The following is a 19011-nucleotide window of genomic DNA, read 5'->3' on the forward strand; positions in this document are numbered from 1 at the left end:
CCCTAAAAATCAGCTATTGAAAACCCCATGGAACAAAGGTCTATTTTGACACCCAAGGGGTCGCCATGAATCAGAGCCGACTTGATGGCAACTGGTATCCAACAATAATAATAATAAAACAGGGGCAATGGAACCTAATGAAAGAATTGGTGTGAGCAGCTCCCTGGATTTAAATCCGACGTCCCTCCTCCGAGTCCTTCAGTGCCGACAATCTCCTGGACCCTCAGCTGTTGGCCCCGCCTCAGCTATCACCATGCAGAATAACTCCACTGGGGCCAGGGAAGTCCCTCGTGCTGGGTCCACCTGAGTATGTCACATTGTCCCTTAAGCCACAGCCCAGTGGAGCCAATCAGCCACATGCCTCAAGTTTCTGGCTAATCCCTCTACTTCTGGATTCGTATGAAAACCACACTGCAGGCAGAGCTATAGCTTACGCCTAGCAGGTAGGGTGAGTGCCCTGGGCGCCCCTGGAGGAATGGGTGCTAAGGAGTAGTCTCTATTGGCCATTGCAATTCCCATTTCCAGCTGTGAGAGATCATTCAGCAATTTAAAACTAATGGCCGTAGGTGCTATTTTCCGTAGATAGGCCCCTGACTGCAGGGGTGGCCTTTGGCACTACAAGAGGCCACTGAAAAAGGGTCAGAAGACACAGCCTGTAAGTATGGGGGAGTTTACTCCACAGGAGGAAGACTTTGACCAGGGGCAACAGGCGATAGGGGGTAGTAAGGTAGATCAATTCCCCTTCCTTGCTTGCTACTCAGGGGTCTGTCTATGGAAAACAGCACCCACGGGGAATTAGTGTTCAACTGCTGAATGACCTCACAGCTGGTGATGTAAACTGCTAGGACCAATAGAAACTGCTCACTGGCACCCCTCCTCAGTGGTGCCCAGGGCTCGCCCTACCTGCCACGCCTTAGTTACGCCTCTGACATCACACTAAGACATGGTTTCTCCTCATCACCCAAGCAGAGAAGTCTTGAATACCGAGTGGATGTGCCTGGTGAGAACTGGTTGGGCCTCTTTGCAACCATCACTTAGCATAATGTCAACCAGTGATTCTCAAAGGGTGACTCCCTGTCCAGCATCGGCAGCATCACCTAGGAACTGGCTAACCATGCAAATTGCACACCCTTAAGTCTGGAATGACAGGCTCTAAGGGTGCAGCCCAGTAGTCTATGTTGTAGCAAGCCCTCCAGATGATTTTGACGCATGCTCCAGTTTGAGAGCTCTGGGATAGAGCACACAGAGCCGGTCTCATGTTAGGCTAGTAGGTGCTTAATAATATATTTGAATGAATTGTGAACTGTAATTACTACGGCATCTGTAAGGAGCCCTGGTGGCACAGTAGCTACGCACTCGGCTGTTAACTGAAAGGTTGGAGATTCAAACTCATCAGCTGCTCTGTAGAAGAAAGATGTGGCAGTCTGCTTGCTTAAAGATTACAACCTTGGAAACCCGATGAGGCTGTTCTACTCTGTCCTATAGGGCCGCTATGAGTTAGAATCGACCAGACAGCCACAGGTTTTGGTTTGTAGCACATGCATGGGGTTTGAGCTAGGTATTTCATTGTTCATTAGATAATTCTGGCCCTCTGCCTGAGGGCTCTTCTCTCTGCCACAGCAACCAGTAACATTCCAGAAAGTTGCTGCTCCAAGGGTCTGGATCCTGGAGTGAGATTGACAAGGAGCAGGCCCCAGCTAGCCCGTGACAGACTTATAATATATGAACAAGAAATAAAACTTGATTGTTTTAGGCTACTAGGATTTGGGTGTCATTTGTCACTGCAGCATAGCCCAACCTATCCGATCGGATAGCCAATTGCTGTCGAGACCACTTCAAAGCACAGCAACCCCATGTGTGTCAGAGTAGAAATGTTCTCCATAAGCGTTTTCAATGGCTGGTTTTTCAGGAGCAGATCTCTAGGCCTTTCTTCCAAGGTACCTCTGGGTGGGCTTGAACCACCAACCTCTCAGTTAGCAGCCAAGTGTGGTAACCATGTGCACCACCCAAGAAGGCAGTAAATCTATGTTGAATGGATAAACATGAGCATATGGCACAGATGATTACCACTGGTCCAAGGACTGCCTAGGGGTCTCAAGGCGTCCATGAGCCCCCTGAAATTGCATGCAAAGGGTTGCGTGTACAGGTTTATGTAGTATGCATTTTCCCAGAGAGAGGGTCTATGTACTCCTTTGAGAAATTAAAATAAAAACCCAGACTGAACAAATGCCAAGAACCAATACCACAGAGGAGGGAACTAACATTCATTAAGCCCCTACTCTGTGCCTGGTGGTTATATGTGTTATTATCCCTGTTTACATCAATGGAAGCTGAGATTCAGAGAACTCAAGTCTTGTCTAGGCTCACGAAGACAGAAGCAGCCTGTTCAAGTGATTAAGAGCACAGACTCTGGAACCAGATGGCCTGAGTTCAAATCCAAGTTCTGCCACTTTCTAGCCATGTGACCTTGTGCAAGTTACATGATCGCTCTGTGACTTAGTTTCCCCATCTGTGAAATGGGAGAAATAATGGTACTGACCTCATAGCAGAGCTTCCAGACTAAGGCTGCATAGGAAGAAAGGCCTGGTGATCTACTGAAAATTAGCCAACGAAAACCCTATGGATTACAATGGTCCAACGTGCCACCAATCATGAGGACGGCGCAGGACTCGGCAGCCTTTCGTTCTGTTGTGTACGAGGCCGCCGTGGGGCTAACAACAACAATAACAACCTCATAGGGCTGTTGTGGAGATTAGGCCTGTGTGACTTCTGCCCTTCTGTGTCATCCTTACCAGCACCCAGGGTGCCACAATGCCCCCTCTCACTGCTCAAACTCTCTGTCCCCTCCAGGGAAAAGCCTTTGGTCCTGAAAGTGGCTTCCCCGCAGGCTACCTGTGGCCACCAGCACAGCAGGTAGTGCCTGGCAGTTACATAAGGAGCAGGCTGGAAGGTTATACGCTGCCCTTCCCCGTCAGCAAGAGGAGCCTGTGCAATCAGGACACTTAGCACTCTGCCCCACTCTTTACGGTCCAAGAGCCTTACCAAGGTCCACTGACGGCAATTAGAAAGGGAATGTGCTCACACACTCCTGCACTCCTGGAGCCCCTGCTGACATCCAAACTCCCTTTATAACTTCCCTGAGGCCCCCCGCTGTGCCCTGGGCTCAGAAGGCACGCTCACATCTGTCCTGCTCGGGCTTTTGGAGTCCTGTGTCCCATCCCCAAACTGGTTCACCTCCACCCTAGGCGGACAAGGAAGCAGCAGCAGCAAAGCCTTGGTCCTGATCTCTGCACCTAGGTTGCTTTAGTCACCCCATCCCACATGAGGTGCTGGCCACAGCCTCACCCCAGCCCAGTCCTCTGTCCTGCTCCTAAGAAGCAACAGCCTTTTGGGTTTGTTTTAGGGTGAGTTTCTTTGTATTTTTGCTGCAAAACCACTGCTGTTGAACCCATTTGCGGGAGTATTTTTCATTCATTCTTGTAATGCAATTAGGATTGAGTTTCTCCGGCTTTAGGGGAGATGTAACAACAGTTGGGGAAAATTGTCATGTCGTTCCCAACATCAACACGCCCACTCTGCACAAATTCTTTCTCTGGTGCTAGCTTGCTCTCCCCACCTGAACGGCAAGGAGCATACTAACCAAGAAAAGCGTTCTCTAAATGAGGAGGCAGAAGCTTTGGGGGTGGTTTCTCCTCTCAGTCATTAATTAAACAAGTCGCTCCCAACTTCTCCAACACTCTCCTGGAGCAAGAAAACCTTTGATTCCCACTGGAAGCCCTGTAGGGTCCCCTTCTACCACTGGACAGAGGTGACTGGGCAAGGTGTCCCTTAGAATCTGACCCTACGATCTTTCTCCCAGAGTGAAGTGACTAGGAAGCTGGGACTAGAACTCAGGTCTGCAGGCCCCTGCTCCTGGTGTCTACAGAGCACCACACTGTCGTCGTCCCCCTCCACCCCCCACCAAGGGGGCCTGCAGCTGGAGCAACTCAGCCCTTGCCTTTCTGGGTCACTAAGGCTTCTGTTTATCAGCTGATGCAGACAAACAGGGAAAGAGGTAACATTTGTCTTTCACGCACCCACCTTCTCTGCAGTGTCCCCCAATCCTTTCTGGAAGTCCCACACCCCTGGAACCTGTCCCTTATGATCTGTCCTACTTTTGCCATCCTCCTTCTAGGTGCTATGGTCTTGACATCTATCGATCCTTCCTTATCTTCCTACCTTTGTTCTTTGCTTCCTTCCTTCCCACCTTCCTTCTTTCTGTACTTCCTTCCTTTTTTCTTTCCTTTCTCCCTCCCCCTCCCTCCCTCCCTGCCTCCCATCCACCCAACTCTTCATCCATTTATCCATTCCTCCCTTCTTCCCTCCAACAAAGCCTTCTTGAGCACCTATCATGGCCTTGGTCCTGTACCAGGCACTTAGTGCTTCTCCCCTCGCTCCTCAGAGCATCTACTCCAGAAGCATCTGCTTCTCCCCTGCACCCCATCGAAATCTAGAGTTGAGCTATTTCCTTTCATCCTGTAAGGAGGCTGATCTGGTGGGCATATCTGTGCCAACTTGTTTGCACAGGACCCTTTATTCCCTCTGAGGACTGGCAACAGACAGGGACTTCTGGAGCTCTTGGGTGGGCTGAGGCCTGTTGCCCAGGACCATGGAGGCCAGGCCTCCCTCTCCTCCCCTCCCCACCCTCCCTCCTCCGCTGCCCCACTGAGGCAAGAACAGTGACAGCCCCTACGTACGAATGCAGAAGTCTCCGTTCTCATAGTAGCCAGGGCAGCACTGGGACCTCCGCCGGTACATGGTCCGCAGGCCGCGCCGATACGCCGTCTTATAGCTGATCCTACGGCACAAGAGAGAAAGCCACTTGAAAGTATTGAAAATCAATCAGTCCTGTTAGAATGATATTTGTGTTAAGCTATATCGAGGATGCCATTCAATAATTACTTTAAAATGCATGGCGGCTTCAAATATGAAGGAACACAATAAAGAAAAATCGATGGCAGGATCTCGGCAGTCAGAATGCAGAATGTATTACCAACTTGGCGTTTGCTAAACCTGCTGACTTTCCCCAAAGCACCCCCACCCTACTGCTACCTCAGCTTCAGAGTAGGGACCAGAAGGGCTGTGGAAGATACTTTCTAGGGTGACATTGAGGAGAGTAACCATGAGCTTCTCTTTGGTTCCTCTAAACCTCGGTTCTGGGCAGGGGGAGCCCACGGGGTGACCTGGGACAGAAGTTGGGACCTAGGAGGGCTTCTATGCCTGCTCCCAGCACCCAACCACACCAGGCTGCTTCACCTGGAGAACTGAAACAGATTCAGCAAATAGACCGCTGAGTCTGACTCAGTCCCAGAGCGTAGATCAATCTCCCTCACACCAAAAAACACTTCCTGGAGAAGAGGCTTGAATGCCATCCCCAGGGTGGCCCTGGACCAACCCTCGTTCTACAGAGGAGAAAGATGAGGCCCAGAGAGCAGGAGGCACTCCAGACAGGGAGTCAGCATCCTGGCTCCGGTCCTTACACTGACAGAATGTTGAGACTTCACTCTGTGCCACAGATATTACAAGCAAAACCCTGTCTCATTCTCAACAGCCTGCTGAGGCAAGTGCCATGATTATGCCCCCTTTAGTTTGTTTTTCTGTTTTATTTCTTTTCTTAGAGTTTTTATTCTTAATTTATTTTTTTATTTTATGCATCCTTCATTTTACAGATGAGAAAACAGAAAAATTAATGACTTGCTTGAGGTCACACAGCTACAAAGTGTCAGAGCCAGGTTTCAAACCCAGATCACTCTAATTTCAAAGCCACTAAGCTTAACCTGAAGCCCTGGTGGCGCAGTGGTTAAGAGCTATGGTTGCTAACCAAAAGGTCAGCAGTTCAAATCCACCAGCCGCTCCTTGGAAACCCTACGGGGCAGTTCTACTCTGTCCTACAGGGTTGAAGATGGGTCAGAATTGACTTGACAGCAGTGGGTTTGATTTTTTTGGTTTTAGGCTTAACCTAAGGAGCCCTGGTGGTGCAATCGTTAAGCACTTGGCTGCTAACTAAAAGGTCAGTGGTTTGAACCCACCAGTGAATCCACGGGAGAAAAGACTTGGTGATCTGCTCTTGTAAAGATTACAGCCTAGGAAACCTTATGGGGCAGTTCGACTCTGCCATATAGGGTCACTGTGAGTCAGAATAGACTCAATGGCACATGACAACACCAGCTTAACCTGCTGCTCTGTGCCCATTCCCATAGGGTGGCTTGCTGGAAGCAAAAGAGCATGTTGACTCAGTCTTCAAGAAGGAGTCAAATAGAGTACGTGGGAGGGGTAAAGCCTCTTCCTCCCATGAAGACTCAGAGTGGAGGGAAGGTACAGTGACCTAATATCAGAGCCCAGAAAGAGGGAGGAACTTGCCCAAGTTCATGAAGTATAACCAGGACTCAACTCCAAGTCCTTGGGCTTTGAAGTCAGAGCTCTTTCCATTTCCCCATCAGCACCCAGGGGTGGCCTGCTCTATGGGCCCCTCCTCAGGGGCAGAGCAACAGGGCCTGGTCCTTGGAGATGCCTCCAGCATGCTCTCCATGGAGGGTCAGGCCAGCTTGGGAAGGGAGACCTACAGCACGGGCTGGGCCAGCCCTCTCTGTCCTTATAGACCTTGCCTTTATGACAAATGACAGTGTGTGACTCTGGGGAAACCTGTGATATTTGGGAACGTCATAAGCTAAGGTCATTCTACTTTGTCAAGAGCCCATAATGTAAGGTAAGCTAGCCTAGAAATGAAGCTACTTCCCCAGCAAAGGAAGGCAGCTCCCAGCAGTTTCGGGGGTTGTGTCAGCCTCTCAGATAAAGAATGACTCAAAGTTGACTCTGAGGTCATCCAGTCCATTCCCTTCCACCAAACAGGATTATCCCCAAGTCTTCCCTCCTGGGAGGCCTCAGCATTGTCAAAGCCTCTCAGGAGAGAGATGTCATTGCTTCTGGTTCACCCATCCTTGCTTGTATCCAGTGGTGGGGTGGAAAACAAGAGAGGGTGGGGGCCAGGCACTCAGGACACTATCAAGAGAAGGGTGCTGAGTTAACACAAGCCATTCCACACTGAAGCAGACTGATGGTGTAGCTGTCAACAGGCACACTCCAGGTCATCAGAAAAGTTGCAAGGCGACTCAATAATTTAGGAAAATAATTCATGTTCTGGGAATGCAGCCTATTTTAATAAGCAGAAGCTCACTTACCCAGCCTCCCCGCCTCCCCCCGCCCCGTGATGGATGGCATCCCTAGCCTCCAAGTTTCCAAAAGAGCCATACCTTGAGGGAAGCTTGGCTCTAGAACAAGGCTTGATGGGGCCAAGAAAAGGCACAAACAACATAAGGATTTGTATTTGTGCCTCTGCCTTTCACCAAGACCAAAACACCAAATTGAGGGAGTTGAAAGCAAGAATTTGATCTCACCTCCTCAGTTCACAGTCTTAGTCTAGAGGATGAGGATGTGGTAACGGCTGAGGAGCTCCTATTGGACCAACTCTCCCACACACACAAAAAAAAACCCAGTGCCATCGAGTAGATTCCAGCTCACATAGACCCTATAGGACAGAGTAGAACTGCCCCATAGTGTTTCCAAGTAGTGCCTGACAGATTCAAACTGCTGACCCTTTGGTTAGCAGCTGTAACACTTAACCTTGCCATTGAGTTGATTCTGACTCATAGCAACCCTATAGGACAGAGTAGAACTGCCCCATAGGAGCAGCTGGTGGATTCAAACTGCCAACCTTTTGGTTAGCAGCTATAACTCTTAACCACTGTGCCACCAGGGCACCAAAGGCACCAGAGAGAGAACAAAATCAGGCAATGGCTGGAGGGGAGTGGACACTTGGAAGAAGGGAATGGCAATGATGAGTTTAGCCTGAGGGCAGGCCCCAGTCAACAATACTCTGGGTGACTAAAATACAGAAACAGAAAACCTAAGAAGAACCATAGGACAAATCCAGGGTGGATTCAGTAGCTAGAAAGTGAAGAGTAAAATTCCAAAAAAGGAAAGAGCCACAGAGAGGGAGTCTCAAATTCTTTGTAAAATCTCTGCCCAATTCTCTGCCCCATCCTCTGCCCCTGAATTACATGTATGTAGGGGGCAAACTCCAAACAGGCAAGTTAAGCTGAAAGTAGTGAGCTTTCAGAGTTTGTAATTTGAGTTCAGCCAAGTTAACTGGCTACTAAAACAAACAAAAAAACAACACCAGCAAAAAAAAAAAAATCAGCACTCTCCAAGGAATATAACAGAATCCCATCTCTATAACATGTCATTCATAATGTCCAAGATACAATCCAAAATGGCTAGACATATGAAAAAACTGGAAACGTTACCTATACTGAAAAGAAGAGGCAATGAATGAAGACCAACCCTGAGATGACCCAAATGTTGGAATTAACAGTCAAGGATTTTAAAGCAGCCACTATAGCTATGCTTTTACTTAATATAATTGTATTTATTTTGTTTTTGTTTTTGAGAATATACACAGCAAAACATACACCAATTCAACAGTTTCTACCTGTACCATTGAGTGACATTGATTACATTCTTCAAGCTGTGTAACCATCCTCACTACCCCTTTCTGAATTGTTTCTCCCCCATTAACAAAAATTCACTGCACCCTAAGGTTCCTATCTAATCTTTCCAGTTGCATTTTCAATTTGATCCCTTATAGATAGTTCTTAAAAGAGCATAATGCTCAAGGCAGACATTTTTTACTAGTTAAACTAAACTATTGTTTGTTTTTAAGAAGACTTCAGATTTTTTTAGTTTAAAGATAATCCCAGGGCAATAGTTTCAGGGATTCAGCCAACCTTCACGGCTCCAGGATACTATACCAAAAAACCAAACTCTCTGCCATCAAATCAATCCCAACTCATAGCAACTCTATAGTACAGAGTAGAACTGCCCCATAGGTTTTCCAAGGAGCAGCTGGTGGATTTGAACTGCTGACCTTTTGGGTGGCAACTGCAGCTCTTAACCACTGCACCACCAGGGCTCCCCAGGAAAGTACGGCAATGCATAATGTCTATAGCTACTATAGCTTTGCTACTAACAGCAAGTTGGTAGTAAAACTTCAAAGAAAACCAGTACTTAGGCTTTTCAGCATGGACCAAGTTCTCCCATTCACATTGCCCATCATGATTCTTGCATAAACCCCAAAGAAGCACTGGGTTCACAGAGAGAAAGCAAACGAAAAATCTGAAATCAACACAGAGGCTCAGCAAATAGAAAATGGTGGTCTGTCTCTCATCTGCTTATTTACCCCTCATCTACTCATTTCTTATCAGTCAAATAATAATGCCACCTCATGTCTTTCTCCATTTCCCTCTGCATTTCTCAAAGTATTTTCACATTCTTGACCTCATTGAACCCTGGTAGATGGAGCAAAGATTATTGTATCTGTTTGATGAGTACACTGGGAACTTCCAAATGAAATGACTTGCCCTAGTTCATCCAGCAAAACATAACTTCTCTTCCTCCTTCTCCTCTATCCAGTGACATGAGTGAAGCACTTTCCCAGAACAGGAAGGCAGTGACTGAGAGTGGAAGAGTGGCAATGGTTTACCGGACTGCAGACAAGGGCCCGGGGTTAGCATGTACAATTGTCCAGGTTGAGTACTGCCCAAGGGTGGCCTCGCCAAGGCGCCAAGGGATTGCTGAAATCTAGCCTGCACTCTGCTTCTCCAAACCAGATGTCTTTTCACAGGGCTGCATTCTCCCTAGGGTAGGGAGGGGGAGGCTGTCTTAGGTTAGATTTGGCCCCAGAAGCAGATCTAAGATAAGGATTCAAAGACAGGCACTTTAACTGGGAAGTAATCTCAGGGAGCACTGATAGGGTAGTGGGGAATTAAGGGGAATGTGAAGGCAGTCAATACACAGTGTGTTACTGAGCAGGTTACTTTGGGCAACTGAGGTTCAACCCCCTGGGGACTGCTGGGATACAGTGTAGCACACACCTCAGAGCTGTCCCCTTTCCCTAAGGTGAGGACAACGGTAGGTATGTACCCACCAACTCCCCATTGGTCATTGACATGCCTCCAAGGGCATTAACTTGAGCACTTCTGCCCTGCCTTGCCCATGAGCTCCTACGGCTCGAAAGAAGGCTTTAGCAGAGCATCACAGGCATTCAGTGTGTCGAGTGAGTACCAAGTGGATGTGGGTATCACACCAGCAATATCTGCTGCAGGAGCCTTTCTCTAATGTGCACAAACGCTCTGGGTGCACCAGCTGCAGCCCTGAGGTCCCATCATCTGACGGAAACACTCACCGGTGTCTGGTACACTTGAACCAGTTGAGGATGTCCGTGCAGCGCGTGTAGTAGACCTGGTCAAAAGGGTGTGCATACGATTCCTGGACAGTCACAGCATAGCTGAGAACCAGAGGGAGAACCAGGAGAATGGTCAGTACTTGGGAGGCTTAGCTGGTTATTCAGGATGGGGTCACCCTCCTTGGGGGAGCCAGGCCCACAGCCAAGTGTCCTGGGGCTCCAACTACCCCCACTATTCTCCTCCTGCCCCGATGCCCTCAGAATGAGGCCAAACAGGTATTCACACCTCCCTGACCCCATGTTGGATCCAGAGCACACCTCTTCCTGCCCTTTGTCCCAGCTCATTTCTGAAATTCAAACTCATTTGTTCATTTAACAGAGAATGACTAAAGGAGGGCTTAGGTTTATTCCGTGTGGCTCTGGAAAACAGAGCCAAGTCTAAAAGTACTTTGTGTTTGTTCAGACCCTTAGGGTTTTCAAAGCACATGCATGAAAGCTGATGTTTGCAGCAATTCTGTGAAATAGGTGGTCCCATTTTACAGATGAAGAAGGTAAGTTTCAGAGAGAGGCAGCTGCTTGCTGCTACCAATAACAGTCAATATATATTCGATGCCCTGTGTGAAGTGTTTTACAAACATACCTTTTAATCCTCACACAGTCTTATAAGGTAGCTGGAATTGCTATCCCCATTTCACAGATGAGAACACTGAGCACCAATCAGAGGATAAGTGACTTCCCTCGAGGTCATCCAGTTGCCTTCAGCTCTATTCTGCCTATAGTAATCATTGGGGGTACATGGAGGACATGCCCCCAGATCTCCTGATATAAGTGGTATTTTGTTATCCTTCCTGTTAGCTGTAAACCTGGACCAGTGAGTAGAAGCTATAGAAAAGCAGAGCCCAGCTTAACCAAAATAAGCCTTTCTACCTGTCTGACCCTGGCAGGGATGGTAAGAAGTGGCATCGGAGCCATTGCTGCTGACGGTGGAGCCAGGGTGCTAAAGCAAGGGCTGGCACTTCCTGTGTGAGCTGAAGAGAAGACCTCAGCTGAGATTTTAGAAGCTAATTTTTATGTAGGTTGGTATTATGCAGTGTTTTTCCGAGAAGCCTCACTGGCCTGGGCCAGATGGCTGGGTTCAGGCTATGAAAGCGGGTCTGCTTCGCCTGAGGAAATTCTGTTGGCTTCCTTGCAAGGAGGTGGGGCCGGCCAGCTCCATAGGTGGGTCCACAGCCTGAAAGGTCCAAGTTCTAGGATCCAGGAAGAGGAAGCTGGGAGCAGTCAGCAACACCCACGGACCCAGGGTGGTTGGAAATTCTGCTTCTTTGACGCACTGAGGATGTAGGGAAGGAGGAACCCTCAGTGAGCACCCACCAGCCGGCATGCATCTATGCAGACATGGCCCAGACCTGTTGAATCTCTAGGCTTGGGGAAACTGAGGCAGTTCAGGACCCATCCTCCCCTTCCCAAAGGTCTCTTCACTCTCTGAAATTCTGATTCTACCAAGTACCTCAAGGGTCCCTGGATGGCATGAGTGGTCTGCACTCTACAAACCTAAAGGTTGGCCATTCAAACCCCCTCAGTGATGCTGCAGAAGAAAAGCCTGGCGAGCTGCTTCCATAAAGATTATAAGCCAGAAGACCCTATAGAGCAGTTCTACTCTGACACATAGAGGGGTCTCCTTGAGTCAGAATCGATTCAACTGCTACAGGTTTGGGTTTTTTGATTTACCAAGCACCTCACTTAGAAGCAGGATCATGAACGGTTAAGACAGGATGGGCTCTGGAGTCCAACACGTGGGGTCAAGTTCGAACCCACCACTTGTCAGCAGTGTGTCCTCGGGCATGTTATTTAGCTCCTATAAGCCTCTGTTTCCCCACCTGTAAATTTGTGATAAATATTACCAGGGACTTCACATGATTATTATGAGGATTAAAGAGGGGTGATAACAGTATCTACCTCTCAGGGGTAGTGGAAGGATAAAGCAAGATAACACATGCAAAATGCTGGGTTCAAACCACCATCCTTTCAGTTGGTAGCCAAGGGCTTAACCACTGCACCACCAGGGTTCCTGGAACCCAGTACACAGTAAGTGCTTAATAGATGTTGGCCATCATTATTATATGGAATCCCTGAGAAATGCAAATAGTTAACACATTCAAATGCTAAATGAAAGGCTGGAGGTTTGCGTCCACTGAGGGGCACCTCAGAAGAAGGGCCTAACAATCTGAAAAATCAGCTGTTGAAAACCCTATAGAGCAAGGTTCACTCTGACACACACGGGGTCACCATGAGTCAGAATCAACTCAATGGCAGCCAGTTATCATTATTACATGCCGGCCACAGGCACACCTCCCATGCCAGGCAGTGAGCGGTATTTCCTCCCTGACCATGATGGGGAAGAGAGGGATCAAGACCTGCATACAGAATGGGCCCCCACCTTTGTGAAGCACTCAGGGTCGGGCTCCCTTTCCTACAATGACAAAGACAGTAGATGCTTAGAGAAATGGCACCAGCCCAATGGGGGGACCCTGGGCTGAGCAAGTCTGGCCACCAGATGTTGGCCCAGCTCCAAGTCTCCGACCTGAAGTGTGTGCCCTGGCTTCATGGCTGGGTCGTATAACGCTGCTCATTTGCCAACATGCTAATGAGGAGCCAGATTAATCTTGTAGAGCCAGGCTTTATTAGCCAGGGAAGGTCTTCGCACTGGTTTTATGGTAGAGGGGCATAATTAACAAGGAAGCCGCCAGAAGACTAATCCAGCTGGGATATTCTCCCTAAAAGGTCTCTGGGGATCAGAGGGTGTTTCTGGAACGACTCACAGACTAGATCCATCCACATGTAACAAGCAATGGAGCTCAGTTCAAAAGGCTGCCCTTGGGTGAGCCAGGAAGGAGGAGTACCCCAGTGTCACCAAGCATCACCACCAGGGCCTCCTCCCTAGGGGCTGGAGAAGCCCAAGGGGTCCCCAGACCTCATCTTTGCTGTTAGGGTCACTCCCCATCCTCCTATCAAAGCTGTGCCTGTGGCTGATAGCCGAATCGGCCTGAAATCCCAGCACCGTTCAGGGTCTGTTCAGAATATTTTCATATTCCAAATTTATTCATGCTGGACAGGTTTAAAAGATTAGAGAGTTTGGTTTGGGTTTGAACTGATCCATTGGTGCAAATGGGATTCAAAGAAGAGGGAAGTTGGGATGGGCCCTGCAATCAGGGAAGACTTCCTGCAGGAGAGAGACCCAGACTGGACCCACTGGAGAGGGCGGTGGTGAGCAGGCATTCCAGGGTGGGACACAGCTCAGACAATGGCAGGGAGTAACTGTGTCTCAACTGGGCCAGGCAGAGAAGAGTGGTTTACTAAGGCTGGAGTCAGCCAACCAAAGTGACTAGCATGGGGTTCCACCTGATATCTCTCTGACCTGTTGAGAAATGAAGGTTTAAAGTCACCAAAACCAGATGGGGCAAGGGGCCTGAGTAACTTCAGAATCACGAGACAAGCTTATGAAAAATGCAGGTTCCTGGGCTCTACCTCAGACCTATTGACTCAGAGTGTTTGAAGATGTGACTCAGAGGACTCCATTTTTTATACACACCCCCTGGTCCATGAACACCTGTGATAACCAGCTCCTGCAAAACCAGAGCTGTCAACAGTAAAAGGCAAGAACTGAGCTCTGCAGTCCTCAAAGCACTGTCATGGAATTGTCGCCCTTGGTCCTTCAGCAAGCCTGTGAGGCAGGAGTGATTTTTGTTCCTACTTTACTTCCCACTTTGCAGAGGCAGGAAATAGGCTCAGAGACCTCCCCAAGGCCACACAGCTAGCAGGTAGAGCAATCCAGATTGGAATGAACCAAGTCTTTGCACCACAGATCCTATATGCTTCCCACTTTCCCCCAAAGGGGTGCACGACAGCATTATCTCTTGCCCCAGGCTCGACTGTGTAGGGACGCCAGGTACAGCATCTGGACACAGGCGACCATGCCCGTGTGGGAATGGTCCCTCTGCCACCCCAGCCAACCCCTCCTGGCCCCACAGGCGTCCAGACTAACCCAAGAGCCCAGTCTTCATGGACGAGGTGCCTTTCCCTGCCACAGGGCTGGGACATTCGCCCTCACAGCATGGAACACGGGCAGCCCCGCTCCCCTTTCCTCCTCCGCCATCTGCCTTCCCCATCGGGTCCTCATCTTAATTTTGTTCATTTGATTTATTAACATCTAAGTGGCAGAGTCGTCCTGGTCAGCATGGCCAATCAATTCCAGGGTTTAATTCGGTTTTTCCTGATTGGGTCTCTGGTCACTGTCTCCCTGCTCACCAAAATCAATACTTTAACCTTGTGCTTCAAAGTCAGGCGGTCTGCAGGGGCCCGGCCCATTCTCTAGGACTTAGTGCTGCAGCCAGAATGCAGCTGCTTTTCTCCAGCCCCTCCACCACCCTTCCCATGGCAGCCCCCCACCCCAGAGCAGAGCAGCAGGCCCCTCTCCCATCCTCCAGGCTGCTGGCGGCCCCACACATCCAAGCTGCCACTTTATTGCCAGTCCCGAGAGACCAGGAAAGACATCATAGCATCACAGACCAAGACATCTGGGACCACAGTCCACACACTGCCACTCACTGTGCACCACCTGGACTGCTCTGGCTGTCGACAAGCCCCCAAGCCCCCTGGGCCCCCGTTTCCTCGTCCATAAAATGGCTGGGAAATTCAAATGCAGGGGTGCACATGACAGCACATTGTGAACTAACAGACTGCAGAATGTAACTTGCCTGTCACTCAGCCCTCCCACCTTGGGCGCCCACAGCATTGAACCTCAGACGGATTCTGTCTTGTCTGTCCTGCCTTTCTGCGTGCATCTCTCCAGCTGGACGGCAGGCCCCTGTGGACAAGTGTTATTTCTCCTGACTTCACACTTTCCCAACAGCACCAAACCGGGGTGATACCCGCAGAGAGAGCCTGGCCCTCTGAGACCCGCGTCTTACCTCTCCCAGTGGCTGCACACGTTGGGGTCCTCGGGGTTCAGGGAGATGGCAGTTTGCACGAGGGAGGAGAATATTAGCACTGTCGTGGTGATAGCCATCCCGGGCCCTGTGCGGGAGAACAAAAGAGGCAGCGTCATGAGTCAGAGCATTTTCCTGAGCATCTGTTTGGTGCTGAGACTTCTCACATGAGGCGGCGGAGCAGACTTGCTAAGCAGACTAAGTTTCCCACCGTCGGGGAGTAATGAGCTTTTGATATTTCACACACGCAGGCTTTGACTAACATGCAATAGTTCACCAAGTCTGAGTAACTGCAGAGTGGGAGGGCTGAGTCAGGGACAAGCTGAAATTCTAGCCAGGGTGTCTTCAGGTTTTGTGGCTCAAGGACTACGGCTTTGAGACTGTGGTGAAAGTTATAGACCCTCTCCCCGCCCCCCCGAAAAAAAGGCCCATATACACAAAATCTGGCTGTCGTTTCAGGGTGTCTTCAGGCCTCCGCGTCCAACCTGGTACTCAAAGGCTGTTGTCCTAGACTACGTCTAAGGTGACTCTCCTCCCCTGGTGCCTTCTCCCTAAACGGGATCCTGACCAAAAGGCTCCTCACACACACACACAGACACACACGCACACAAGGGCAGAGAATTGTGAAGCTGGGAGTGGTTGAAATGACCCCGGAGGCTCCTCACTGGCTCCGGGACTCCCTGGTCCTACAACCTTAGAGAACTTCCAGTTAAAAAGTCCCCACATGGTGGGCCACTGGTCTTGGTGGGTGGGGAGAGCTGGAGTTCATGTGTTGCCAAATATCATCTATGGCATGAACACTGTGACTTAGAAAGAGTTCTGTTTTCCACTCACACAGGCATGCTATTATGGTTTATTTAAAAGCCTTACTGAATTCAGAGTAGTTTTTCTTCTCAATCAGGGATACTAAAAAATGCAACTTATAATAAGGGGGGAGGGGGTGGCATGTGAAATATTTTGACGTTGGAAAGGGGCCCCCAGGTTTGAAATGGCTGGGGATCTAGACCCCTCACTCTGCTGACAGACAAGGAAGTACTCACCCTACTTCCTGGGGACAGATATGTGTGGCACATATTTTGCACACACCCCCATTTGTACCCAGAAGGAAGCTAAAGGGAACTCCTTTCTTCGTGAAAGGTTAAACACCCTCCTCCCCACCCCCAATCATTTCCTTGTGAAACCCTTTCTTAGCAGCATCTCCAGAGATAAACAAATTGTCACAAATTCTGTATAACCGTGGGGGTCCAAATTAATGATTAATGGGGTTGTTCTCTCTATTTGAAATCTGGAAATAATCTGGCTAAATGCAGTCTGGAAATCAATAAGGAAAGCAAAGAGTGATTCTGGTGTGTCTGCTGGGTTCGCAGAGCCTGGGCATAAGCAAACCACAGCTGTTCATCTCTCAGCCCCCCACCGACCCCCTCGTCCCACCCACCCAGCCACTTACCCCCAGGCCTTGGAGACCTAATCAGCACCTGAACCGAGGGTCCTGCAGACACTGAAATCCAGGGCTGCAGAGGACCATGGTGGTCACTTCAACTCATTCTCCCCAGAGAGGAGGAGAAACAGCCTGGAGACCAAAAAGAGCTTGGCCAGGACTTGACACTGAGTTTTGGGAAGAGTCAAGACTAGAACAGACATCTTCTTCCAGGTGGGGTTTGGGCTGATGGGACATCAAATAAAGAAGTAAATGAATGATACAGCATTCTGGAAGACAGAGTCTGGATGCCAACTGTAGAAAATGCCTTGGCTTGGTGCTATCCATGGTCCTGACTCATTGCTCTGGCTGCTCCTGTTCTCTCTAGCATTCTCCTGAGACGAGTCCCTGATACCATCCTCAAACTTACTAAGTTTAGGATATCGAAGGTGAGGTCACCTGGACAAGAGAAGATCCAAAATTGCTCCTCTGGCCCCTTTTGCTCCCTGGTGGTGGGAGGTGGCAGGCGAGGGAGGTAACTTGGATCAATGCTGTAATTTAGGAGATCTTTTTTTTTTTATAGATCTTCATGAAAACCTCTTTCTGAGTCAGGTCTGGACAGGACTGTTCACCTGACTCCCACTGGCAGTGAAGTACGTGGAAACCAGGGCACAGAGAAGGTGGTGGATGTTTGGATGGGCAACAGGAAGTTGAGATGGATGGGGAGCATACGAATGTAGCCAGCTAGGCTTGTCTTATGGATTGAATTATGTCTCCTAAAGAGAGAGATGTTGAAGTCTTAGCTCCCTGAACCTGGAATGCGACCTTGTTCAGAAATAAGGTCTTTGAAGATGTTATCAGTTAACATAAGGTCATACCGGAGTAGGGTGGGTCCTGATCCAATCCGACTGGTGCCCTATAAAAGAGGAGAAGAGACACAGATACAGGTAGTCCCCGACATATTTCAGTTACAGTGAACCACAATGACATCGGAACAGAACCTTGTTGTAAGTTGGGAACTATCTGTACTATGTACAATGTTGCAGCACATATGTATGTTAATATGTTAATATGCAATGTTTCCAAAGCCCAAAGACAAATAAAGATTGATTTATAAAGATACTGATAATAAAAGGCTATAATAATGAAAACTAAAAAAGGAGGCATTCAACTTAAGTAAGAGCCAACTTACGACAGAGTCGTTGGAGTGGAACCTTGACGTAAGCTGGGAACTACCTGTACGTACAAAGGGAAGAATACCCCAGGTGACAACATAGGCAGAGATTGCAGCTGCAGCTGTAAGTCAAGGATCACCAAGGATCACTAGCCATTACAGGAAGCTAGGAGAAGGGTGTGGAACAGATTCTTCCTCAAAAAGAATCGACACAGCCAACTATGTGACAATTAATTTATGTTCTTATAAGTCATCTAGCTTGTGATGCTTTGTTATGGCAGCCAGAAGGAGCTAATACAGGTGGCATTTAGACTGACCGCCTGGAGCCCTGGATCCACACATCCCTCATCCATTACCGTGACTGTGTTAAGGTCCACAGAGCAGGCGGGCTTCCTAGCATGTGCCCTGTGGATTCACAGCCTAGCCTTGCACAACCCCATCACCAGCGTTCACGAAGTTCCCTGTCTGAGGCAGGCTGCGTCTGTGTCTGTGGTGGGGGGGGGCTTGGGGGGAGACGGGAAAGCAGCCAGACTGAAGGTAGAAGAAATTATGACTCTTCTAGGGTTTTTTCTTTGAACCTGGCCCAATCTAAAAGGTGCAACCTTACCATCTACCCATTGCTCCCTCCCCCAGGTCAGATGGGTCCTCTCGCTTGCTTATTCTCACTCCAATCCCTGTTCACACTGCTCCCCTGGCCCAGAATGTTCTTCCTCAGCTCTGCATATCCAAATATCATGCACTCAAGTCCAGCTCAGGTCCCCAGCTCCTCACATCCTGCTGCGGGGCTTGGCAAAGGGTGTTGACACTGATGGAGCACCTACTATGTGCCAGGCATCCAGGCAGCTTACAGCCTGGCTCACACAACCAGCACCCAACACTTGCCATCTTGCACTGCCATCTTCTCCAGCATGATCAAGTCATCTTTCCTATGTGACTGTAAGCACCCAAAAGTGGAGACATATCCCAGGCTGCCCTTCCAGGAACCGATTTTAGACAACATGTTTCTGCTTCTCTCCACACACATCACTGAGGTGGACTGAAGAGCAGCCAAGGAAGGAGAAAGGAGCTGTCACTGCATGAGGACAACTCATTCCCGTTAACTTTAATGGGACTTCCCTGGTGGCTCTCTCAGCTCTCTCTCGACAACGCAGATCCC

At 49.1% G+C, this 19011-nt stretch overlaps 1 protein-coding gene across 7 annotated transcripts in view; it reads right to left on the reverse strand.

Annotated features, from left to right (window-relative positions):
• Window positions 1–19011, reverse strand: part of MEGF11 (multiple EGF like domains 11) — a 404509-nt gene that overhangs the window by 242665 nt on the left and 142833 nt on the right. For all 7 annotated transcript variants that reach the window (XM_049905536.1, XM_049905533.1, XM_049905530.1 and 4 more), the window contains exons 2-4: window positions 15247–15352; window positions 10280–10381; window positions 4737–4837 (exon numbers count right to left, since the gene is read on the reverse strand). In XM_049905536.1, coding sequence (XP_049761493.1) covers window positions 4737–4837; window positions 10280–10381; window positions 15247–15344 — 301 coding nt within the window. In that variant the 5' untranslated portion in view covers window positions 15345–15352. The remainder of the gene's footprint in view (window positions 1–4736; window positions 4838–10279; window positions 10382–15246; window positions 15353–19011) is intronic.

Source organism: Elephas maximus, chromosome 13, assembly GCF_024166365.1.
Source record: "Elephas maximus indicus isolate mEleMax1 chromosome 13, mEleMax1 primary haplotype, whole genome shotgun sequence".
NCBI classification, from domain to species: Eukaryota; Metazoa; Chordata; class Mammalia; order Proboscidea; family Elephantidae; genus Elephas; species Elephas maximus.